This window comes from Bombus pyrosoma, linkage group LG13 (genome assembly GCF_014825855.1).
Source record: "Bombus pyrosoma isolate SC7728 linkage group LG13, ASM1482585v1, whole genome shotgun sequence".
Taxonomy (NCBI): domain Eukaryota; kingdom Metazoa; phylum Arthropoda; class Insecta; order Hymenoptera; family Apidae; genus Bombus; species Bombus pyrosoma.
This window is the reverse complement of record NC_057782.1, coordinates 8,135,173-8,161,180: the sequence shown is the minus strand read 5'-3', so window position 1 is coordinate 8,161,180 and position 26,008 is coordinate 8,135,173. Positions and strand designations below refer to the sequence as shown.

At 37.3% G+C, this 26,008-nt stretch overlaps 2 protein-coding genes across 8 annotated transcripts in view; one reads left to right on the top strand and one right to left on the bottom strand.

Annotated features, from left to right (window-relative positions):
- Positions 1–4,517: 4,517 nt before the first annotated feature.
- LOC122574487 (endoplasmic reticulum resident protein 44) lies at positions 4,518–8,352 on the top strand. Of its 2 annotated transcripts, XM_043742142.1 has the most exons (7): positions 4,518–4,688; positions 5,224–5,305; positions 5,395–5,550; positions 5,650–5,950; positions 6,081–6,128; positions 6,448–6,743; positions 6,823–8,352. In XM_043742142.1, exons 1-7 carry the CDS (start codon positions 4,632–4,634, stop codon positions 7,167–7,169), a joined length of 1,287 nt encoding a protein of 428 aa, XP_043598077.1. In that variant the 5' UTR covers positions 4,518–4,631; the 3' UTR covers positions 7,170–8,352. The 2 variants fall into 2 exon arrangements, with proteins under 2 accessions (XP_043598077.1, XP_043598078.1); XM_043742143.1 differs by lacking the exon at positions 6,081–6,128 and having other exon boundaries at positions 4,521–4,688.
- Positions 8,353–8,457: 105 nt separating this feature from the next.
- Positions 8,458–26,008, bottom strand: part of LOC122574488 (neo-calmodulin-like) — an 85,360-nt gene continuing 67,809 nt past the window's right edge. For 4 of the 6 annotated variants that reach the window (XM_043742146.1, XM_043742147.1, XM_043742144.1 and 1 more), the window contains 5 exons: positions 21,211–21,244; positions 18,300–18,401; positions 16,742–16,877; positions 16,515–16,663; positions 8,458–16,238 (listed from right to left, as the gene is read on the bottom strand). In XM_043742146.1, coding sequence (XP_043598081.1) covers positions 16,207–16,238; positions 16,515–16,663; positions 16,742–16,877; positions 18,300–18,401; positions 21,211–21,244 — 453 coding nt within the window. In that variant the 3' untranslated portion in view covers positions 8,458–16,206. Of the gene's footprint in view, positions 16,239–16,514; positions 16,664–16,741; positions 16,878–18,299; positions 18,402–21,210; positions 21,245–24,415; positions 25,308–26,008 lie in introns of those variants that run through there. The other 2 variants (XM_043742149.1, XM_043742148.1) reach the window with 2 other exon arrangements.

Genomic DNA, 26,008 nt, shown 5'->3' with positions numbered 1-26,008 from the left:
GAGCGAGACTTTGCAGTTTTCACACGATGATCGGCGTAACGTGGTCGCTCACGACTTCTCTCTAAGAGAAGAAAGCCCATTTGAGACTTACCGGATCATGTAGCTTGCTGCAGAACAAGATTAGTCGGATCTATCTCGCAATCTGACATATAGCTGATAATCGGGTTAGGATTACAAGGCCCTAAACAAGAGTCTAGTTTACCAAAGATCTGTGACAATCTTATACGTAAACAGGCTAATTCTAATAACAGACAATATTTTCGTATCGCGTATTACTCGGCTACTGTTAAATATTTGGAAAAGTATGTCCGATATTTGTTTATTTATGGTTTATTTACATATTTTTCATTTGAATTTTATTATTAAGTAATCTATTCTTGTAAAATTCAACCGATTCTAATAAGGTCTTACAATCCGATTAGCGTACGAGTTCGTTGTTGTGGTCTGCTCAGGTTCAGACAAATGGATACCAAACAGTGCTTCGTCATTAATCACTTGACTTGAAGAGAGAGCAGTTTTAGTAGCTTACAAGGAGGTTCTTCTGGTCGCGTTACGATAATCATTTATTACAGATCGTTTGCAGATGGACGCCGATAGATTATCAATATTGATATAGATAAGATAGGCTGGAATCGAAAATAACAACTATAGTTACAAGAGTATTATTCTCTCAAACTCACGTATTTTTCTGATATTGTAGAAATCATAACGATTTAACATTGGAATTAACATTGGAATAGGTAATGCCAAAATTATCGATCAAAGTATAAAAAATCAAAATATGTATGCGATTGAATTATATGCAATAAATGAAACAATTATATTCGTAAAGAAAGAAGAGACTTAGAAACGCAGGTAAAAATAGGTAAATTTACTCCTTAAAATATTTAATTTATTTGTTTCGCGCGTTGTTACTTCCAACCCCAGTCCACCCCATATTTGTTTCCAAATGATCAAAGATGCCGAAAACGTATTTTCGTGGGGACGAATTAACGACGTGCAAGGTGCGAGAACAGGAGGAAAGCATGTACCTGTCTCAAAACGACGATCCCAAGTCCATAAATTTGTGCTTCGTTCTAGAGACGGAAGAATCGAGCTGTAGGGGTCACTCACGGTACTCCCGTTCGAAGGGAATAACACCCTCGTCATAATACGACCTGTTGCGTTTAAGACGAAGAAAGAAAGGAAAAGGAAAGAAACGGCAGAATAAAAACTAGAATCAGGGAGCAACTTCGGGGTACCATGGGACCCGTGAGAATATCTACCGTTCAAAGGGAGCCGTCACATTATACGCGGATTCATTACGCAACGCGGCATTTATGATCGCGCCGTACCAAAAGAGCAGTTGTGTCAGTGCACAGGTCAGAGTTGGGAAAGTTGCAAACAATTAACAGAAAGTTTCCGACTCGTAAAGGATAGTAGAGAGACGGAAATTATGGTGGAAACGGCAGGGGGTGGGCGATATATTATGAGGCTATGCAATTAAAAACGAGTAATTTTTCGAGAAAATGATTAAAATATGATAGGAACGAAGGGTTCAAGCGTACATTTAGCAGCAGTAAAAGATGGAGTATTAGTCCAGTTAGAAGCCAAAAAATTAGCTGGTCTTAGAAGCATTTGCGCTGCAGTCAAAGTGGCCAGCGTAAATTTCGAAAGGGACACCTTGGAGGAAAGCGACGATAGTTGGAGAAAAAAATGAGTCGGCGTTCACCCTTCGTCGGCCCATCTTTCATCGATAGATTTTAATTAGTAGGCCACAAGTCCTGGTTTCTCTATTGTCTCAATCGTGCCGACCGACCGCTTTTGTTGCAAGGATGCAGGTCAGGGGACGATAGGCGAGGATCGACGAAAGTTAAAAAAAGAAACGACAAAATTCTGGACTACGACTGACTGAATATGATTTGTGTGCCAACCTCCGGGAACGAATCAGGAGAAACCCAAACGACTTCGGATGGCCGGACTGATCAAACAGTCTAACACATCCGTGTACACCCCATGTCAAGTCAACGAGGAATTAAAATGGATAATTGCTTCTTTCCAGAGTAGACCCACGTTGTTCCAGGTAGGATCGTAAAAGGGATTTGATATAAAATTAACGACCTCGCGAATATGCCCTCGCTTCTTGTAGATCTTTCCTTCCTTCCGATATTATGAACGACTTACCGAAAAAAGGTTCTTACAATTAGTAGTATTACAGTAGAACTCCATCTACTTGTACTCGTGGCAACGAAATGGGATGATTTAATGGTTTAATAATTAATAATTAATTCGGCTACAAATATTAATTAACTACGAATTTATCACATGAATTTATATCAGTCGCGAACAAAAGCTACAGTTAATAAAGTTTCCTAGTTAAAAGAGCAATGTGTGTCTAAACGAATATTGTCAAAAGTCAGTGCTGGCCACCGGGATTACGTCGCTTATCTGTTTAAGTAACGGGTTGAGTATTAACGACTGCGGCTGAGTACGAACGAAAGGTTAAAAATGCTTAGTAAATTAATTTTTTAAACGATCGCCTCGTGTCCGTTTCTACATGTTATTCGGCTGGACTCTATATATGCGGTACATTTATATTATATATGGTTAGGAAAACATTTGTAAAAATAAAAAAAATTAAAATAAGCAATTGTATTTTAAAACTTTATATTAAAATAAATTTTATTTTATATTTACGTAAATTTATTTCACTTCAATATCCTCCCTTCTACCCCGTTTTTCTATGAAGGGGGGCACCGCGGCTGCATCAATAGTCCCGATTTTAAAAACATTAATTCAGCCCTGGTCGTGTCAGTTTTTCTCAGAAAAGAAATATTCGTCGGATGCAGAGTCCCTTGACGCATTGTGTGGTTTTATCTTTCAACAGAGTCGTTTGTTCAACTAGTATCCAGCGGTGCAGCAGATCCAGTGTCAAAGAATGCCGGCAAATATGTGTCGCTGTTACGCGTTAAAGTTAATCATGATCTATATTAAGTCAATTTGTACAAACACTCATGCTTATACACATAAAAATGTAGAGTTGAAATTTTGTACTTATCGCGAAAGCTTAAAGAAAATTCACGAGCAACTGTTTGACAAGCTGTTATGGACGTGCGGCTGGTCTATTCAGGTACAAGATTGACATCGGTACATTCGAAATACATCCTGCAGAGAGGACTAAAAATGTCGGCAACGCAAAGGTTCCTACGAATTCAAAGTCATTCCGACTGCCATTCTAACAAAGCTATTGACGGAAACTTATGTCAAGCGACTATACCCGATTTAACTGCGTTAAACTAAGTCAGATACGTCGACAAGATTTCATCACATTAGTGCAACCTGTGTTGCGAAGGCGAAATATAGTAATAGCCGATGGAGCTATAAAATAAACGCAAAATAAGGAAAATTGGATTTTGTTCTAAATTATGGTTAATCTGTGGTTTACACGACAGTATAACAAATTTTGCTACGATCTTGTTTAGTCACAAACTATTGTTCAAGCAAGTACCTAGAGAGTCTTCGTACTCGTTCAATGGAAATTTAGTCAAGGACCGAAGACTCAACCAGCTGTAGTTGAAATTTCGTCGGGAAATAAAAGAATCTGTGAAGTCATGGTCGTACAACAAAGTAAAATACACAGCGAACGTTATTGTCGTTTTCTGCGTGCCCAATAATTCATTTTTATACGGAGATTAGGAATATACGATTATTTTAATCCACTTCCGCAACGAATTCTCCTATAAGTATATTTGTTACGGACGAAAGAATAGTTGATCTTTTTTTGGGATGCGATTGTTAAGGAAAAGAGTAAATTAAAATGTTTAGCCAGTTAAAGTTTGCAAAGAGGGAAGATCCTAACAGTTTTACGTAAAAGATGCTTTCAAGATTTTCCATAATCTATTGAATCTATTGGGTACTGTATAAAGTGTTTTTAACTTTCAATTGATTTTTGTAAATTAACCATATGATTAGATTTTGTATAAACAATTAATGGAAATTTTACGAAGATTATAAATCAGTAATTTTATAATAATATGCATCATACAGTTAGAAGTACTTTTCGTATTTCCTGAAAAATATAAGTCATACAATACTTTTGTTTGAGAGAAGAAAGACATACGTAAAGGAAATTAAATGCGTCACATATAAAATTAGTTTTCTGTGTAAGCATTCACTACTAGCATTTTTCTATACTTTTTAATTCAAGATTGTAGCGAGCACAAGATATAACATATCGCCGTAGATTCAAATGATCTAGAAACTTTTTATGTAATGTGTACGAACGTAGTAGAATACGATTGGTCAATTTAGAGGAAAATATAACAATGCTTCCAACAGTACGAAAAGTTCCTAGACGCATAAATACTAGGATACTAACTAGAGAAAATGAAGATAATGGAATAAGAGATTAGTATTGGAATGGGACACAGTGATAGCAGATAATACATTAAACAAAGAAACGAAACAGGTATAACCTTGACATAGAGAATTTATGCGATACCTGTGCCATCCCTGTTGAATCGATGCCTCGAGAATATTTTACTAGGCATCGATGTACCGCAAATTCGTGGCATTTAATGCATAGACAGCTGCTTACTGATGGTTATTCAAATAGGTGTTGCTTGATCAAATTTATATTATAAGATCATATCATGTTGGTCTTCTGTGATATTTTGGATTTCAAAGTACTTATATTTGCTTGTTTAATGGTGAGTATTAATCGAAATAATATATCGTACTGTCTTAAAGGAAGTGGTACAAATTTTTTGAATACCGCTAGCGATACGCAGTGTGACACGTATTTAAGAACCTAAGGATTTTAGAAAGTCCATTTTCCGTTATCATAACCCATTATGTTTCGTATTATTTTAATGTCATCGAATCTAATTTCATTGTTTATAAAGTGGTATAACCTGTACACATACGCATAAAATAACCTCAAAAATTTATTAAACAAACTTACTAAAGCTATATACAAGTATAATAATTGTACATATTTCTTGTGAGTGATTCAAATTTAAAAAATACAAGATACAATATACGAAAATCAAAACCTAAGGGATTATATTAGAAAATAATATAATTTTTAATGCGCTCCTGTTATTTTAATAAATCTTTTCCAATTTGAACTACCCTATATATGTCATGTGATATATTACGACCGTTGTAAATATATTTCGATGTATCTTAAGATTATTATATAAAGTGATAGTGTGTATAATTATAGTGTGTTGTATCTTTTAGACGTTTTTGCCAAACAATTTAGCAAATAATGCAAACGAAGGCGCGGTATCCCTCACTCAACAAAATATCGATATGACGCTTGGTAAGTTGTTTCGATAAAGATCTAAATAAAAATTTTTTATAACTTCTTACAGTGGCGAAAATATTACGATTTTATATGGTGTGTTTCAGCAACAAATGAATTGGTATTAATAAATTTTTATGCACAATGGTGTCGTTTTAGTAATTCGTTAGCCCCTATTTTTGAAGAAGCTGCAAATAAAATAAGAAATGCATTTCCTGAACCAGGAAGAGTTGTAATGGCAAAAGTAGATTGTGAAAGAGAATGTAAGTAGATAGAGTTGAGAAGAAAATAATATATATATAAGAAATTAAAATAACTTTGTGTGTATAGAATTTATTACAAAATTAAAAACTATTTTCTAGCTGGCATTGCATCAAGATTTCACATTACTAAATACCCAACCTTAAAAGTAATAAGGAATGGTCAACCAACCAAACGAGAATACAGAGGTCAACGATCAGTAGAAGCCTTCGAAGAATTTATAAGGAAACAATTAGAGGATCCTATTAAGGAATTTTACGATTTAAAGGAATTAACCAACTTAGATGATAAAAAGAGAATGATCATTGGATATTTTGATAGAAAGGATGTTCCTGAATATGGGATGTTTAGAAGGGTTGCCACTAATCTAAAGGATGATTGTCAATTTCATGTTGGATTTGGGTAAGAATTCTAATGCTATATATATATATATATAAGTGATTCGCATATGTTGACTCATGTTCTCCAAGGAAATCTTTTTTTAATGCTTCTATAACATGTGTGTAATTATTCTATTCTTTTCTCTAACAAGCACATGCTCAGCTCAGAATTGTGAAATTGGGGAACATTTTCACTTTTTGTAAGTAAAATATTGAGCATAATTTAGATGACATTACCTTTAAATTTTTATTCACACAACTGTATTCGTTCAGCACTTTCCTCTTTTTCCCTCTTTTTCTTCTTTTATGTTTTAAAGACCTGTCCTACTTCTTTGTGTTAAATACTGCATAATATATACATATACAAATATGAATATTTAATAACCTATGCTCCAGATAGTTTACTATATAATCTTATAATAGTTTACTGTAGTTTAATAATAGTTTACTGTATATGTATTGATAAGTGTATACAAATTAAAATTCAAAACAATTTTTAAATGTTGGGAATACAACTAGGAATGCAAGCAAAGCTATGCACCCCCCAGGAGAACCTATAATTGTCTTCCGATCTGATAAGGCACTTTCTAATGATGAGGATGAAACATACCATGGAAGTTTGAATAACTTTGATGAATTAAATGTTTGGGCACAAGAGAAGTGTGTTCCTTTGGTGAGGGAAATCACATTTGAAAATGCTGAGGAATTAACAGAGGAAGCTTTACCCTTCCTCATATTGTTTCATGCCCCTGATGATGTTGAGAGTGTTAAAATGTATAAAGATGTAGTAATGAGAACATTAATTGATGAAAAACGTAAGTAAAGTACTAGTACTGATATCTAAAAAGATAATGCCCAAGTGATAAGCAAATACAATATTTTATCTTATTTCAGAAAATGTAAATTTCTTAACTGCAAATGGGGTGAAATTTGCTCATCCTCTCCATCATCTAGGAAAGACTCCAGCAGATTTGCCTCTAATTGCCATAGATAGTTTTAGACATATGTACCTGTTTCCAAACTTCCATGATATTCATATAGAAGGAAAATTAAAAGGTTTTCTACAAGATTTATATTCAGGAAAGTTACACAGAGAGTTTCATTATGGGCCAGATCCTAGTAGTAATGAAGTACCACAAGTTGTTGGACAAATTAAGGTGCCTACAACCCCACCAGAATCTACATTTAAGAAACTAGCACCTAGTAAAAACAGGTACACATTACTCAAGGATGAACTGTAATGATAGGTTTAATATCACTCAGGATGTTAAGATTTGTATAATTTCGGTTATCCAATTTGTTAGTTATTCACAGTTATTTACAGTAATGGAATCCAAATTTGATGTATTATTAAATTGAAAACTTAATCGATGTTATAGTAGTGATAATATTTTTTTTTTAAATCATTTTCACAGTATTGTCATAAAATTAGATGCTTATTTGGTTTATTTTAAATGGGGAAAAGAATTTTCGCGGTCAATATCATATTAAGAATTTCAAAGAAAGAATATAATTCTACCAAATGTTATATACAGTACATTAAAACCCTAATCTGTAAAAAAATTATCCACGATATATATAATTGGAACCTTCGTACGGGTTTCATTGCAGGAAATATACATAGTAGATTTTATTCTATTTTTACATAACATGTGCTTTTTGTATCATGATTCTTTTATTATTAAATATAAAGAAAAAACGGTAATAATTCTTAATCGAACTACAAATCAACGCCAAAGATCTAAGTATCTCCCAGTGTCAATATTCGTGTAATAGATGTTATATTTCAATTTGTAACGCGATTTATAGAATATCGTTAAGAAGCAAAAAAAGAATCATCTGATTACAATTAATGTAGCTTTCGTTATAATCAAACCTATTATGTTTCTGCATTATTGAAAGTGTTATTGACTCCATGGCTGCTATAACGGTCTTTATTCCGTATCATTTCATACTTTTCAGTTACAAGATTGATCTCCAGATTAATTCTCAATAAACGATACGAAAGTAATGAATCATTACATTTCAAACGCGATTATCTTTTGATACGTTTTCATCACTTATCACAAAGTATTTTCTAGCACAACGTAAAAACGCAATAAAATAGTAGCGTGTATGTCGCAAACGCCGAGTGAAACGCACGGGAACATTCGATCGCATTCGATTTTCGATAATGCCGCGATTTTGATATAGAGCGTGAGTGAGTGCAAATTTGAAACCCATCATTTCATTTGGAAAAAAGAGTCGCTTTTTGCGTAAAGTATTTTAGGATCGACACATCGACGATTTTCAACATTTGAAGTACTTGGATATGAATAAAAATAATAATATTTCATACGATATAGTACTAAGATATTATTAAGAAGCTAATTTGTATGGATGATGGTATTAACTTTTCTGTTAATAAACACTTTCTAAGTCAGACATCTAAAACTTCTGTTTAAATATCCCGTGCTGTGCATCTTCTTTTCATATACTTTTAGCGTATTCTACGTAAAAATAGTGAAGGGAGTGGATCTCAGATAAACATCCATTATAAAATGGCTGTATTTAGGGGTAACTCGATACATGTATTACATTCCAGCAGTACACGCCATCACCATTTTATGATGTATTCTAATCTTACAGTACATAACATTACACGTAACATGATTTCATACAGCTAACACCATACATACTGCACTCTCGCCACAGTTTCCAGCGCTTCCATTTTTTCCCACTTTACGACGAAACGTGAGTGGAGCAAATCTGATTAAGAACCATCAATCGCAGGTACCGCAGGTAGAGAACAAAATACCTTCTATGAAGATATAAAGGAATATTCGAACAAATGGTCGTGGTAGATTGACAGTAAAGTTAAAAGACGTATAATAACGTTTTATAATAACTAACTGAGAACGTTCTCGTCTTTCCTGTCCCAATCGCTTTCAAGCGAAGGTAAGAAGATATAAAGCGAAAGGAAAGAGATTGTTTCATATTACAATGTTCTTTTCTTTCTATTCTGCGATGGTCAATTTTACCATCCTCTGAATGTTTTAATCAAACAATCTTCATAGTAGAACTTTTTTAATATGAGATCGAAATTAATCACTGACAATGACACTTTAAAAAGACCAAGGAAATATAATGTTCTCGTAACTTTAGCGATAAATAATAGCCACCTATCTATTAGTCGTATAGAGATATTCACTCATTCTTTCAACTTAAACGTAAATAATATTTACAGCAGTAAAATTGTAATGAACACCACGAGAAATACATTAGTTGTATTGTACGTGCACATTCCTTGTGGGCACTCGCGACGAGATTTACAGAACAATAGTAATTGTTATAAGTGTAATATTGATATATATATATATGTATGTATATATGCTGCTGCTGTTGCTTATAGAGAAATTGTAAAGATAGTGAAGTAATCGAAGCAAACGCAATATTTACAATGAACAAATAACGCATTGTATAATAATAGATCTCGCTTGAGAGCACGTTTCGTCATAACATAATAATAAGCATTTAGATATTTACTCTAGAAAAATAACGTTATAAACATTCCTTACCGGATGGGAATTAGACATTACAAACGTTATTATAACTTTTCTAAGTAAAAATATAAATATTCTCATTCACAGTGCGATATCTCCGGTGTAACCTCGCTTGACTTAGTTTTTACGCTATTTTTTTTTCTTTTTTGATACATCTCAAAGATAATTTTCATTCTTATTACATCTTAACGCATTTCCACGCCGTATCCTCTATCCTCTAAAGTTATTTGCACCCCACGAAGAACCAAAGACCTATCGAATGGCTCTCCCTTTAACTTGCTTCTATATTGGATATACACACGTATATTCGTTTAACTAACACGACTTGTACTCGTGATCGTTTAATAAAGTAATGAAAGACATTTTCTTATTACAATAATTATTCTTGACCGTCATTGTGTTTGGGTCGGAGTTCCAACGATATATTGTACTGCCTAGCTGCAATGCTACTATGTTAGCTCGCTTTATATTAGGCGAACTGAAGAATACATACGATAGCAGTAGCGAGTGTACGAGGGAAGAATTACAATGCGTGTAGTACCTGGACACCTAAGGGAATTGTTTTAAAATTTGATTCTTCTTATCAGAAAGTTCAATTTTGATTGATACGGTTCGTAAACTGAAGATCGAATAAAATGGATGTAAAAATCCATTTCTTTCTTTCTGCTGTTGTAAAAAATTCCTTAGGTGCCTCGGAATTAACGCGTATAGATGGTAAGGCATTGCGCCTATGCCTTTCGTATGCAAACATAATGTTGGCAAATCAAAGGATTCGCGATGCGATGATTGAGTATCATTTGGAAGTCTCTGACACTATCTCTGACACCTTGATTAATGTCATTTGCTCCTGACCGTTTTTTATGTACCCTTTAAACGATGGCACGTAACGAACTCCGAACCTAGGAAAAGCGTTGCACGATCATGCAATTCCAAATCTTCTCGATCAAGAAATTCTTTAATCAACGAATCGTGAATCTTCCGGGCTTCAACGATGCAATCGGTATCTAAATCGCTTCGATTTTTATAACTTTTTGCGAGTAATGCACGCAATCGGTTCACTTGTCTTTTTTTTCTTTTTTTTGAAATCATTCTTCATAATCTTTCTCGATCTTATTGCGAAGCGCGGGTACTTTTACGTCAGCCAATGGATGAAAAATATATATATTTAATTACACTAACAAACAACCGATCCGAGAAACCGTCTCGTCGTAACAACAGTCCGAATCTCTCGAGTACAATGACTTGCTGTTGCTTATCAAGATACGAGACGGTCTCATGACTAGTACAACATAGTTACACTTATTCAACGATTACAATTATTATACACCTAAGTTAATGAGGTTTCTTTTTTCGTATCTAGCAATGTACATATATTTATTTGATTACCTTTGCATCATTCAACTCGTTTGATATCAACTAGTTTTCGTTTCCCCTGTTCTTTTACGCGGTCCTTGATCATTCTTGGTGTGGCTCCGGTTTCACATTGTTCGTAAAAAGCCACAAGCACGCGTTCCTTAAGTTCGATTACGGACATTGTTTATAATGTACTGCGAGTATTGGACAAACTTGTTGAGAAACTTTAGCAAACTTCAGAACAACTGGAATCAACCAAAGCGAAGGATTCGAAGAAATGCATAGGATTTTAGGAAGAGGACAGATGAAATTAATCCATAGAATCTCGATCTTTGAGATTCTCTTAATCTTTCTGAAACAAAGGGATCCTATGCAACTCTCGACTATAACGATTTTAACCTCGGCTAGATCATCGGTGTATCAAACCTCTATGAAAATGTTACGGTTCGCTCGCAGTCTACTTCCGACGTAAACGCAACTACTCATTTAAAATATAGACACATGTTCACAATATAAATTATAACACACAAGCGTATCTATCTCGAACATCTCGTGTTGCCACGCCATTCTCAAGTTCTATTAGTACCATAGGATCGATACGAATAAAACAAGCAAAGATAAATTTTTTTATAATTTCCTAAAAAAATTTGTCAAGTATAAAATGAAGTGGAACTTTTACAATTATTCTTAGAATTTTCGACACGTTTATCGTGAAACAAAACACGGCTTATTCAGTTACATTAGTCTTCGAGTATTTCTCTAACGTGTCGCGGCTCTGATCTACAGATTTACACGACCACGATTAGGCGAATCAATGTTTCGACTTATCGGGTGTTGAAAAACACACAGAATATCGTCGTTGAGCGATTTTATCCGGAAATAATTTCGGGTAGAAGTGACACACACCCTCAGAGGACACAACGCAACCAGCAGGTACGCCGTACAACTAAATCCTACGAACATCCTCCAACTTCGAATAGTGCAGATTAAAATGAAGGAAGACTTGCATATTCATCTTAAGGACGATTTATATATAATCAATTTAACGCATAATTTCCGTCTCGCGACGAATACAAACGTTGTCGGCTCGTCATTCGGACGCATAATAACTACAATGAAATCTGCCAGCAGAGTAGGATGATATAATATGATATACAATTTGTACACGCACGTATACATTGATGTTAATGTAATATAATATATAGAATAGAATATAACGCGATGTAAATATCTGGCTCGAAGAGTATTCTATAAAAATACTTTTCGGTAATCATGATAGGGTTGGGCTGTCTGTCGTTATAATACTTGTCGCCACTCCCGCGTGAAACAAATATTTTAACGCTTAAAAGCTATCATTGATCAAATTTAATGACAATGCTGGTTTCTGTATCTCGTTATAATATCATCGCAATGTTATTTATAATCGTTATGGAACAATAATCTTTTCCCTTCTCGTATAACATCGACTAATAAAAAATTATCGATTTATTAATTTGTATCGTTGAATTTATTAATTCTTAAAATAAAGGAAATCTACCATGGTGAAATTTTCTTTTAATAATAATAGCTTTTAAGGGTTAAGGGCATATCAGAAACAGCTCTGCACTCGGAGGTTTAATCAAAAGGATTTCTTGCATAGTGCGATTTGCAAAGCGGAGTTAATGCATCTTTCGGGAGGGGGAAAGTGGGATATTTATTGCCACAGAGATTTATGGCGAGATAAGTTCGCAAGTAAAAGAACCGTGCAGGCAATCAGAGACCTAGCGAGACCGTGAGTGATCTGTATTAATGAAAGAGGTACCTACTACAGCGCGCGTGACAAGTGTGCGTTTAGTGTCGCCTTGCAAACTGAAAATACTCCCAATGGAGAATTGCAAGTTTCTCTTTTATTCCATGCCCGAACCAATGTGGCGATCGACCCAGCGATCTCAAGGTCTCTGATTCGGCTACGATTTTTGCGAGTGATATATACAGATATTGACGATTCCTTGTACTTGTGTTCAGCATTTGTTAATATTCTTATAGATAATTTTCCTCTAAGACGAAGAGTCGAAATAATAACTCATGGGGTGCAGTGAAATTTCGTGCATCTCATAAATCCAAATGAACCGATCCATTCGTCGCAATCTTTCAAGAAAAATATCATATAGTCTGTGAAATAAGTTTATAATGAACGAAGTATGTAGAAAAGTTAAAAGGATTTGAGTGTTTGCAAAATAGATGTAACAGAAAGTGCGCTGATTCAAGTAAGATAAAATCATAATGATTGTAAAGGGAAAAGATCGACAATGTTTAAACTAAACAGCACCTTAACTCCTGCATCATAAAACTTCTCATTTCTCTATCGTTTCATCCTCGCTCTCACCCTTTCTCTCTCTCTCTCTCTTTCTTTTTTTTCTTTGACAATCTTTCTACAATCTATCGTCTCGTACACACGTGGCAAAACGTAGGCCTTCTCTCGAGGTAAATCTCGAATAGCTTCCTTTAATAAAATCGTTAAAGATATTGTCTTCGGGACGTTATACATTACTATTTTTTGTCGACTTATAGAGCTCTTTTTATGTTTTAACTGTCGAAGCGTCTTGTTTCATGTTTGCATGTTATAGTTTCCTTGTATCCTCCTCTTTGCAGTTTGCATAGTCCGCGGCTTTTTCAATTACGTTGTGCGTAGCTTTGCATCACGCCAATGTCAGACGGTTGAAAACGTAGATCGAACGTATTCAACCCAGAGCTTAACATTCATCGGCAATAAGGAAAGACCAGAAAGCCGAAAAGGGGAAAAATATTAGACGAAATGATGAAACTTAAAATCGTAGCGATCAAAATGTTAAAAAGCTGCAACGTTTTATGAAAATTTTCCTTTTTTATTGCAAATATTAATCTTTCCACCGTAAGGCAACGGCATGAGGCAGCCAAAAATGACGATCGCGTAATTAGGTAAGCACATCGAGTTCTCTGAAAAAAAAAACCTTTCCCAAATTCTAATCGCGTTATATGTTGTTCGTACATCTGTAACTTACCTACCCAGCGGTCGAGCCGAACAACGCAATGTAACTATATGCGTGTTACTTAACTAAAGAACAGAATTTATTGTCTATCTCTATGTGTATGTTGTGTGTACGTTTGTGAAATCACCGCTTCATGTGACCAACGATTACCAACGATAACAATAGTAGTATTCGCATACCATCCTTCGACACGCATTAAGGATAAAACGAATCACCTTTTGTAATAACACGCTTATAAGAGCTCCCCTTATTTATTTTATCCCGTTTATCCGTATCTTCCGTTTCAATGTTTCGTTTATGTACACGCGCTTCATTTCTCCGCGCTTCGACCGACCAACCGATATTTCTTTCTCTCGCTCTCTTTCACTCCTATTTCTCGCTCACTCACGCTCACATTTTCGCTCTCTTTCGTTCTGTCGCTCTTTCTGACACTAATATTTGTTCTTGTTGTTGTATTTTTTTTAAAACCATAAAAATATCAATGCCAGTATACCACCGACGTACGTCGCTAACGTGTATATGTATATATAATATATGTACGTACGTATGTATGTATAAGTATATACTAAATATATATATATATATATATATATGAATATCCATAATAACGTTACTTCAAGTATTTCCGGTAGTAACACCATGTATAGGTATATATAATAGGTATGTGTATAATGCATCATTTATTAGGTGTACTTCCTCTATGCGCTAATTAACTATCCTCTATCGCGATCTACGGCTGTGGCTTTCCTATCTTAAGGATCTAAAGGTGCACGACGTATTACAGTTGGCCTGTGGGTGAGTGAGAATGTCGAGGTTTCAGGTGGACGGTGTTTGGTATAGGAGAGCCGACATGGGTGAAAATCTAGAATTCGGGACTAACAACAAGAGCGGTACGCTCACGAGATTCTCAGCTCTTTGTTCGAGCTTTAAGAAAAAAAAAAAAAAAACAAAAAAAAAGAAAAAATGGAGAAGAAACGAGAGAAAAAAGAAATGGGAAAGATTTGGTAGAAAAGTTTCTTCGACAAAATTAAGAATCGAGAAATCTCTACGATTGGTGTTTTACATTTAAGGAAAATCCGCTACTGTTGCTTTGATTCTTGCTTTCCAGCGACTGTGTTGGCATGTCGCCAAAACATGCGTCTAAAAATTCTGCCATCGAGAGTATATCATCGTTAAAACTAATCTACTTGCCAACGACACTCATCTAAATTTGAAGACAGATCGTTATAGAGCTATCTCGCGTCGAGTCCCGCGGCCAGAATGTTTATGACAATTAATGTTTAAAATCCGACTCGACAACGAGCCGAGAGGATTCGTCTCGTTTACAAGCGAATCTAGAAAAATCGGAGGAACAATACCGATCGAACGACAGAAGTGAAGAGGAATGACGAGTTACTCGATCGTTTCACTGTGGATCTTCGGTATTCAAAAATTTCGCTACATTCCAATCCCGGCACACGTCGATATCCATCGAACGCGTTACGTTAAAATTGTCTGACGGACCGATGCATCCCTCAAATATCAAGTTAGCAACATGTAGGAAATATGTCCGAACGGCGTAACTTCTTTTGATGTAACGAACAAGACGACTTCGGTCTAATACCGTTTGTACTTTTCGATGCCACGTATCGCATCAACATTGCGTGCGATTCTACAAGTACAATTTTTAGGCCATCGATAGCGATTCGCTCTTGAACGAGATCGTCATGCCAGGAGTATCGTGTAAATGAGATCGGCGAAGGATGGAGAAGGATCGATTGATTCCTAACAATATCAATAACGACGTTGTATAGCATTAATAGAGAGTATAGATAGTAGGTAGGTAAACGCTAAACGAAGCTCAGTTGATTGTTTCGGGAGCGAGCACCTCACTCGTTTTCACGTATAATGTCATTTCGCTAACTTATACTTGTAAAATTAATTCGAAGGAGCGAGGTGTGTATGCGTGTATGCGTGTGCAACTGCGGAAGTCACATTGCTGTTTCCTTTACTCACACTCTCTCCATCTTTCTTGCAAACTTTCCACCATCGTCAACCATCGCTCATTACTCCATCGCTCGAGACACAGTTTTCAGTCTTCCGATATGACTTACCCTCATGCGGGAAAAGAGCTGCGAGCCACGTGAATTGATTGAACCCTGGCTTGCTCGTCTTCCTTGTCGAATCAAAGATATATCGGTATTTGTTATTTTATGAGCTTCGAAGAGTTTTCAGCTACTTTCCCACATTGTTAGTTTCACGACTTTTCATCGATGTCTCCGATGACGGAGTTCGAGAGGATGACCATCTTGCTACGATTTCGCAGATTTGATTCTATTCTTCGACGAAGACTTCCGGCAGCTGGATAGCTTCTTGTCCGATCCATGGCCATCGAACTAATTCTTCGACGTCAGGATTGTCACAAATTCTGTGAACATATCGTGTCTTTGCGAGCCAGACGATTTCGTAGACGATAAAATTGAATTCGTTTCAAAAATTGATGATTTTATGACGAGTCACGCGATATATTACGGATATAGTTTGTGGCCATCGAATTATATTTTCCGAATACAATAGGCCATACATGCACACACGTACTACGTTAGATAAATGGAATGGACTGTCTTTGGTTAAATATTTGCTAAGTATATTTACTTAGATACGGTAGAAAACGAGTATGAATAGCTTGCTAATATCAAATTACCTTCATAGTTCACCATTCCGTCGCCATCCAAATCCGCTTCCTTGATCATATCATCCACTTCTTCCTCCGATAATTTTTCTCCAAGATTCGTCATTACGTGTCGCAACTCCTTCGATGAGATCAGGCCGTCATTGTTTTTGTCGAATACTCTGAGACACACAAGTTTCACTATTAATATTCACATACACCTACAAGAGTATTTTCAACCTTCTAGAACTTTGAAATACCTGAACGCCTCACGCAATTCGTCCTCTCCATCGGCACCCTTCATCTTTTTTGACATCATCTGCAGGAACTCATTGAACTCGATGGTACCATTGCCATCTTGATCCACTTCGTTCACCATATCTCGTAATTCTGTTTCTATAAAATCAGAAATCAGCCAAATATAAAGTTTCATGAACGTTCTTTTGGCACCAAGAAGTTGTCTTGTTGAAAAATTTCAAATAATTGAATTCTGTTCACAACAGAGGCGACTACTGTTCAGAAGATATATTCTGTTTCAGAGATATTCGCAGCACGATGGAATCAGCATATTACGAAAAATAATCTACGTCCAAGCTTATCATCGAACAAAAATTATGTGATTCTACGAGAACAAGTTTTATTAAGGTTTCAGGACTTCACGATTTAGACACAATTCTTCTGTAATATAATTATAACTTATAGGAGTTGCGCAATATGATGAACGGTTTGGTAGAAAAGTTGAGCAATTCCAGAGTAACCTTTTGTTTTCTTAAAAAGGGACGAACATAAACATAGATCATTCGTGTTCTAAGCTCTTTAATTGTCGTTTAAACGCGACATGCGATTTTCTCCATGTCCTCTTTCTAATTCCTGCGTGTAATGCATTCATCGTCGTCTCGTGGAAGACATTTAATTTCCCTTGTAGATCCGGCGAGGAGCAGAGACAGAAGAACTCGACGTGTAGTTAATTACTCGCGTCTGCACGTGCGCCTAATCGTCGCAGTTTCTGACTTAGGATCGGTCGGAAAGGTAATTTTCTCTAAGCTCTTGTCACAGTCTAGTTTTCGGTAATTCTACCATTTAACTCTCGTCGTCTTTAGAAAACCTTCAAACTGTCGCCCGGGATATTAATTTAGCAAGAACCGCTCTCGAGAAGTTTGCGTTACGCTTCAAACTCTTCGTGCCAGCTTCGCACTCGTGCAATTGACAAGCGTTTAAAAAGCACGTTACTATTCCTAATATTTAACGCTTATCAAGAGCTAAGTGCTATTTTATAAGATATATTGCGACGATAGCGGGATATCTTAGAATTAATTGTTCCTAGAGTTTTGTTCTTTTTAACACACATCGAAGCACGCACCATCGCGAAAAAGTATTTTATTATCGACAAGATATATTTTAACTAGAAAATTGCATATCATATTTTATGTTATGTTTTATATAGAACTAAAGCTTGTAATACACGTGCTGTACCGCACTGTGATAGAAAACTTGTAACGATACAAACGAAACAAACTATGAAGCGACACACGTTGCTCACACTGTATATTTCGCAGTTCATAATGTCAAAACAAAACAGTCATTGAATTGACCGTATAGAATTTCATGAACTATCTTTTTGCGTTACTAGCTAATAGACAATACAGCGGTTGGGTTGGCGGTTTGGATTACCGTTATATATTTCGGCCGCAAGTGGATAGCTTTTCGTCAGCTCGTGGCTTCTAGCCAGATCGTGTCTACCTTGATACACGTGGATGGCACGTGGTTGATATTGTACCGAATATTTCGATTCTTCAAATAACGTAACGATTCGCTTACCAGACGGCCTCTGTCCCAAAGATCGCATAACCACGCCAAGTTCCGCCATAGTGATAGTGCCATCTTCGTCCTTGTCAAAGAGCATGAACGCTTCCTTGAATTCTGAAGTAATAAATCGCGCGTTAATTCGTCGTTGATAAAAATTGATCGATGATCGTCTATCAAACGATCCGATCTCGATCATTTTCCCTTCTTAATATTAAAACTGTCGGCGCAACCGAGAGATCAAGTGTCATATTCCACGCGTTACATTTCTCTTCGACAGATTCAGTTTGATTGAATCGAACGTTATACATGCTTTTAGTCTCGTTCTCCTGCGGCACTTTCGAGATTGGAATGCATCTGGAATTCAGTATTCAAGCACGAAAATAATTTCTCTCTCCCTGCCTCTCTCTCTTTTCCTGCGTTTTCGATGCGACGATTTCTGTAGAAATTCCAGGGGTCGTCCAACCGAGCCGTAAATAACGACGGACGAAAAACTTTGGCGGAAATTTGGCAATAAAACGATATACAACAAATGCTTTTCCCTGTCGTCGTATTGTTGAGAAATCGTGGATTTAGATGTCTATTAATCAAGAGCGATCTGTATGTGTATGTACGTGTGTATGTTCGGTCACGCGTTACAAGTCGTGCAAAACTAGCTGAGATCGCGCGAGCTTCGGGCAAGTGGCCAGCCACGGCGGACTCGTCGGAGATGTTATAAATTTTCACAACGTCCGGACCGAGCACCGTGTGGTAAAAATGTACGCGCGACAAGAGGATCGTGAATAGTTTACGAGTCTATGCGTTCGTTAAAGTAGTCTTGTTTGATTCATCAGTGCATCTACGCGAGACAATGCTTCCATCGCCATTGTTGCGCGTTTACCTTTTATCCGACCCATTTCGTCTATTTACTGTCCCTTTTCTTTCTCGCATTCATTCATCAAGAGAGTGTTTGCCGCTGGCTCGATACACAGCCTTTCTATGTGGAAATGACAACGGCATATCGAACTTTCACATTTTTCTAGCGGAAGTTGGAAAATCAGGAAACTCGAAGGACGTGGAAATAAAAGCAAGCGTATCGCGAAGCTAAACACGAGCTACCGTGTTCCTCGTGTTATTTTTCCTTTTTTCGCCGAATGTTTGTCAAACAACAAGCGGATTTGAAAGAGTGTCCTCGAATCTCGTGGATGTTAATGCACGTCCTCGTCACCGATCAAAAAACAGCTCTGTGGTTCTCTTTAGCTCGTGTCTTTTTATTTCCTAACGTCGAAATTAATTAGTTCGACTTTTTCGAAAACCTAGCTTTCCACGAACAAATTTCATTCCACGTCTTCGATCTATCTGTTCGGGTAAAATCATCTTCTTGCCGGTTGTATCGTGACTAGTGAGACACCCCGTATAAAAATGGACCACGAAAAAGACCACAGACATCGTCTGACATACCGATGGAATTCAGTTTGGGAAAATGGAGTTGGTAAACGTCGGGTTCGCCGTTTAATTATAGAGCGAGCAATTGCTCCGTTAGCTGCACGATAAATCACGCGAGGAAACAAATACGTATCACGATTCATAAAAGTCCAGGAGATTATAGCTGAAGTAGGCGAGAACGTGTATGCAGCCGGCAAATAAGAGTTTCTAGACGTCGCCGTTTGATCTTATCGTTTGCCGCATAGATCGGTCTGCATTCACCTTGCGTTTATCACCACGTAAACACCAGACGATACATTAATGTGCATAAACGAGTGGGCAATTTCTCTTTCAGTGGTTTCCCAGGCGCCGCAATCAACGATATCTCGCTCGCGTGCCATCGCAAAAAGTTCTAAAAGCTCCTCGTCGCCGAGGAATCAACCACAAGGCCAATGATCGCAGTCACGTGAGACGAAAATACGATCTTTTATGCAACACGTACCAGCTCGAGTGACAGGACATGTACTTACGTAAGGCTACTTTCACAAATTAGACGACCTCTTCCCGTGGCTTTATACAGTCTACCGCTCATAACTATTCGAACACTTTCGAATTACTGTGAATACGCGATCAAAAAATTGCTACAGCGTCTTCGTTTAACGCGACTTCAAAATTGCTTAAAAAGACTCTGTATACGTGTATGTGACACTAGGATGAGATGCAAATTTCGTTCCGTTAAAACCTTTCTTGACATTTATCCAAAAGCAAGTCAGTTTCTTAATCCGACAGAATTTGTACAATTACGTTGAACACTTAATAACGAGGATCTGTGATAGTTGTTTTATAAAAGCTAATACAAATAATAGTCAAAAAATAAGATCGATCAAAGGACTAAATTAGGTCCGGGGACGAAATTTGGACCCCTTGAAATATTGGAACACATTGTCAATAGCAGTTTGAACGTACAAAACGAACAAGAACAGATTTAATTTACTCGTGACACGCGAATATACGGACTTTTACTATATACAGAATAAACTAAACTACATTCTGATTGTACAAGAAGGTAGCATTGCTTTTAGTTATTAATTTGCGAAAATGACGAAAATGTGGGCATTTTGCAGAATTACGAACGACAGCATAGACGTAAAATACTTCAGCACGGATTAATTTAATAGCCGCGTCACTCCGAGGCAAGATTAAACCACGCTTTTGTATACAAGCAAGTAATTTTTGACGTTCCCTGGAACGGAAATCATCAACAGCTTCTCTAATTTGTGAAACGTCGAGTGCCAGGGAAACGCATTATGCGTGCGAAAAACTCCGTTCTACTCGTTAACGTACGTACGTTCACAGACACTTGAATTCTCAGTTGGAAAGTTTTCGAAGCGCGATATTAAACGAACGAGAATATCTCTCGCGTTCACTTTTGGTATTCACAGGTACGAAGCGTTAAAATCATTTTACTACGCGATAAGAAAAGCGCGAATGGTAAAGTTGATAATACCGAAGATCCACTTACCGGCCACTTGATCCTCCGTGAGTCCATATTCAGACTGAAAAGAAAAAAAAGACACAGTAAGTAAGTAAGTAAGTTAAATTAGAGGGTCGTCAGAGTAGTTTACGATCCGGTGGCGTTTATGTTCGATGTTAATTGAATGATTAACACGGTTTAAACTTCAACGTAATGTCCCATCAAAACTTAATATGTACTGGTGGCTGCCGCCATCGCATGTTGTACTCCTGTTTGCAGAATGATGCCAATCCCAGTCGAAGTATCATTAATTTAATCAAATTAACGGTGGGATAGCTTCCTCCGCGGTAATCGCCGTATTGGCTTATTGATTTTTTCTCGAATCGTAGTGCGTAATGAGATCGTATTATAGAATACCATTTGATTCGTCGAAATGACAATTAACTGTTTAAAGATATCAATCGAGAACTGTCGAATAGAATGGAGGAAATTTCACATTCTAAGCATCATCGTACGTAACGCGATTATCAATAGACTGTGTCAAATATAATATTAGAAATTTCATATCTCAAATGTCATCAAAAAGTAGTTCTATCCTTCTTAGCTTGTCTTTTTTTCTTGGCGATAAAAACACATTTTGAAAGAATTACGTTAAAAAATGGCTGTCTTTTCTCACAAAGTCGAAATAAGGTGGTTCTCGTGACTTGAAAGTGGTTTGCTGTTTTTCTTGTCTCAAACCACTTTCATGGCTATTTTTTTCGTCCATAGTCTTCTTTCTTGCTGACCTCTCCTTAGTTAGTTAGCTAGAAGGGGTATTTTATATATTCTGGTATCTTATAAATAAAACAATCTATAAGAAAGGAGTGATCTAAATATGAAATATTCCATAATTAGACTGGGTATCTGCAATATATTTGGAATTTTACAAACACGATGTTCGGCTCATAAATATTTCGCTCGTCAATTATCACACGCAATATATCAGCAACAACAAAAGACACAAATAAGTATGATAAAATAGTAAGAAATACGAAAAAAACACGTTAGATTTACACAAAGCGTAATGTAACACGTTGAATGATTTCGTACAGGAACAAAGTAAAACGATCCTGCCACATCAACGTACGATCGACTTATGAAACACAACGTGTGCCGTACTAAAATGAATGAGTGACATAGTCGCTTATAGCCGCTTGAAAGATATTCATCTGTCAGATTTAAAAAGATAGCCCCATTCCATGTTAAGTGCACTATTCCATATTAGAAAAATTACCCCACATTTAGTCACTTTCCACTAATGAAAGTATCTCATAGCTATAAAGCGAGCCAACAATTTTCGGTTCTTATACAGCGACTATAGTTCAAGTGGTTACGTTGCTTTTAAGCGAATGTTCGATCGAGTAAACATTGATAGGGGTACGTATAATTCGCACAATTAACAATCCTGTCCTAACTAATGGCTTGATCTGCAGTAATACCATGCCGCTGGCTTATCCGCCTTCTACAGACGACTGTGCTTCGACATTGTTAAATCAGCATTAATAGACAGCGGATTAAGGAACATATGCCGTTAACACGATTAGAGGGACATTGACTTAGCAGCAATTCTGCGAGTCGCTATCAGCATCCGCTCGTTCATTCTAGTATAAGTGACTTTGCCAACGTAAGGCCGTTTATGCCCCAAATACACCTTGACAGAGACTAACGGGTTCGCCGAACGGAATAGTCGAGAGAAATATTTCTTTGCTTGCGTATATTCTTTGAACCGTTTCCTTCGCATCGTACTTTACTCGATTATAAACGACTTACAATTAGAATTACATTTATCAAAATATATTGAATATATAAAATTCTATCGATTCACATTTACGATTATAAACGATTAGAAATGAAAAAGAGAGCAATTGCGAAAAAAAATTGTAAAACGAGTATACATTGTTCGATACAATCAGATGATCGTCTTCCGTGTCACTTTGACTTTTATAACAATTCCTCGAATCTGTGTATGCTTCGTTCGTCTCTCCTTAACCCCGTCCCTAAGGGATTGCACTTGGACTGTGTATCTGAACAAGAAAGATCGACCGCAGTCTCATTTGAGAAATAACGCGAGTACTTAAGCAGATGAAAATGTTCGACGCGATTGCTACGTGCTGAATATAATCGCTTTACGATGCGCCCGAAGCAGAAATCCCCCGACGCTTGCGGTTGCTACGGTCGTCTTAGAAATGGTTTCCACGAACCGAACGCTAATGAAGCACGCTATAAGCAGTATGGGTCAGTTAAGCTCGGTTGTAAGTTAGCTACCGAGTGATCTACAGCTACGGTCGAATCGACGATGTTGCAATTTTCACCGAAATAAACGGTTATATTCGAAATATCCCATACAGTTTTGCCAGACAAAGTAAGATCAGCTGCTCGTTCTGTTTCGCGACATATGGTTTCGCGTTAATTGAGAATTCCAGAACGAACAGGTTGTCTATTCGATATTCTGGAAACGTTCAGCGACGTCACTTCGAAATGACTTTCACGGATTACGTCCGTGGATATCCTCGGTAATCGTAAGCGCTGTGGGACAGGAGAATCTGTCGAATGGACCCGTCTTAGCCGAAAGCTCTTGCTTCGATGCTTCGAGGCTCTTTCGAAGCAAATAGAGTTGGTATTCAACTGGGTCACGTCCTTTTTCAACAGTTCCGAGAGCGGTTCGCATAAACTCGCGAAAAGTCAGCTGGATTTTACGAGTGAACGTGCCTGCATTTATATATTTACCCGACTCCTTTGAATTCCGTGCTGCCGACTCGAACACGCGGCTAATAGATAACAGTTCGACACATGTGATTTAACACCGACGAAGATAATGCGTGCCGAATGCTATAGTTGCGACGTATCAAAAGTAAATTCAGGTATACGATCGATCAGAATAATTTTTTAACCCCGTTGCATTCTTTTCATCATTTTCAATGTCGATCAAGCTCGAACAAAATGTGATATTACGATAATAAGTTATTCCTTTCCAGAAAACTGAACATTAATTGCGTACTTGAGCGACGAAGTTGAGAAATTTGCGAGAAGTGGAGCGGATCTTTGATTTCTAAGAGCTTCGTTATGAATATGTATTACTACCCGTTCCAATTCCGTGTTAAAGATTTTCTTAGAATATTAATAGTTCTTTCCTCTGATTAAAATGAAAGCAAGTATAATAAAAATTCCAGTATCACAGGGTTGAAAGCGTAGTTCGAATGCAATCGTTACTCACGCTTATTTGTCGAATCTGACCATCTATAGTACTCGTCAATCTTCGCAGTTTCCCATAGGCGGTTGTATACTTTTCCTCCGCGTCTGCCATATCGAGGACTATCACCGTGCACTAATTTTACCGATTAACACGATTGCAGCTGGCTCTGTACAAGGCACTTTTTAAATTTACATTTGTCCCCGACAATGGAGGTGTTCCGTGAACGATGTTTCGTTTTCTCAGATTGTCTAAAGAAACTCTTTAATTTCACTCGAGCCTTTTAAGATAATAAGCGCAGAAACAAAGCCTCGTCCAAGCTTTTTCTCCTCGCACGAATAAATTTCCGTCTCTCGCTGCGAAGAGGCTGCCACGCGTCAATCGAACTAGCGCGACTACAGGACCGAACACAAATAATATTTATGGACTAGCGAGCGGTAACGTCACCGCTTGTTGGTGCCGCCGGATCCTTCGTCTCGTCTCGAATTCATTCTGATTCTCCCCTCCCGAACGCCATGTCACGTGCAGTCCTACGCGAACTTAATTCTCACCGCGGTCAACTTTTCAATACGCATCCGTGATAAATCCGGGTCGTAAACGAGTGGAGTAGAGTCAAAGACCTCAAACTGGCCATTCGTGTCAGCTCGAACGAACCACAAAACTGATACTCGTAACTATCTACAGTGGCATTATTCGAGTTAGGGCAGAGTGCGAGCTTTTCGACAACCTTCGGCTGTTTTTAACTTGTCAGTGGACTTCGACCATTGGTTGGCAATTCTTTCCTTGTTTACTTCGCACTCCATCCTTTTTTCTCCTTCGTCCTGTTTCGTTAATAGCAAGTTGCTCGCGTTGGTGGCATAGTCTGCCAAACGACGCGCATTCCCGAAAACACGATTGTCGAAAATGGGAAAGGATGTATGCTCGTTCGCCGTCGCGAAGGCGAGTACCTTTACGCGCGACTCGCTTTACACCTGTTCACGATTGCTCGACTAAAAGGACTCTAGTAACGTTGCTTGCCAATAGTAAGGCACGCCTAGTCTACTGAATCAACAATGATTTAAACGGACATCGACTGCAATTACGGAGATGGCGGCAAATATTTTGCAGGATCTAACTTTGGACGATGTTGGTCTTGCATAATCGGACTGGTACTGTGTTCCGTTTGCCAATGAGAATCAAGTTTCTTGAACTCAAAATAATGCCTACCTATTATCCACAAACGTAACCGGTATTTCGTTAATATGGTATTTGTCTTTCTCAGCCAAAGTAGTATAGTTTCCCGAGGGAGAAGGTGAAAGTGTCTGATACTATTTCTGGAGCGTCGCGACGAAAAATCACGGACACCGTGACCTGCTTTGTCGCACGTGTGAATCTCTTAAAATGCAGCCGCAACGGTTATTTTTACGGACGTTCCGTATTGATACAAACACTGGCGCCCCCCGTTTGAAAATAACGATACACGAAGGCAATTTAGATAATGGAAAACTCGTTCCGCGTTCTATTCGATCGTATCTCTTGCGTCAATGAATTAACCTTTGCTTGCGACACGCGCGCATGTTAAATGACCACCTATTTCTCAATTCCATCTGCTTATAAATAAAAGAAGATCTACACACA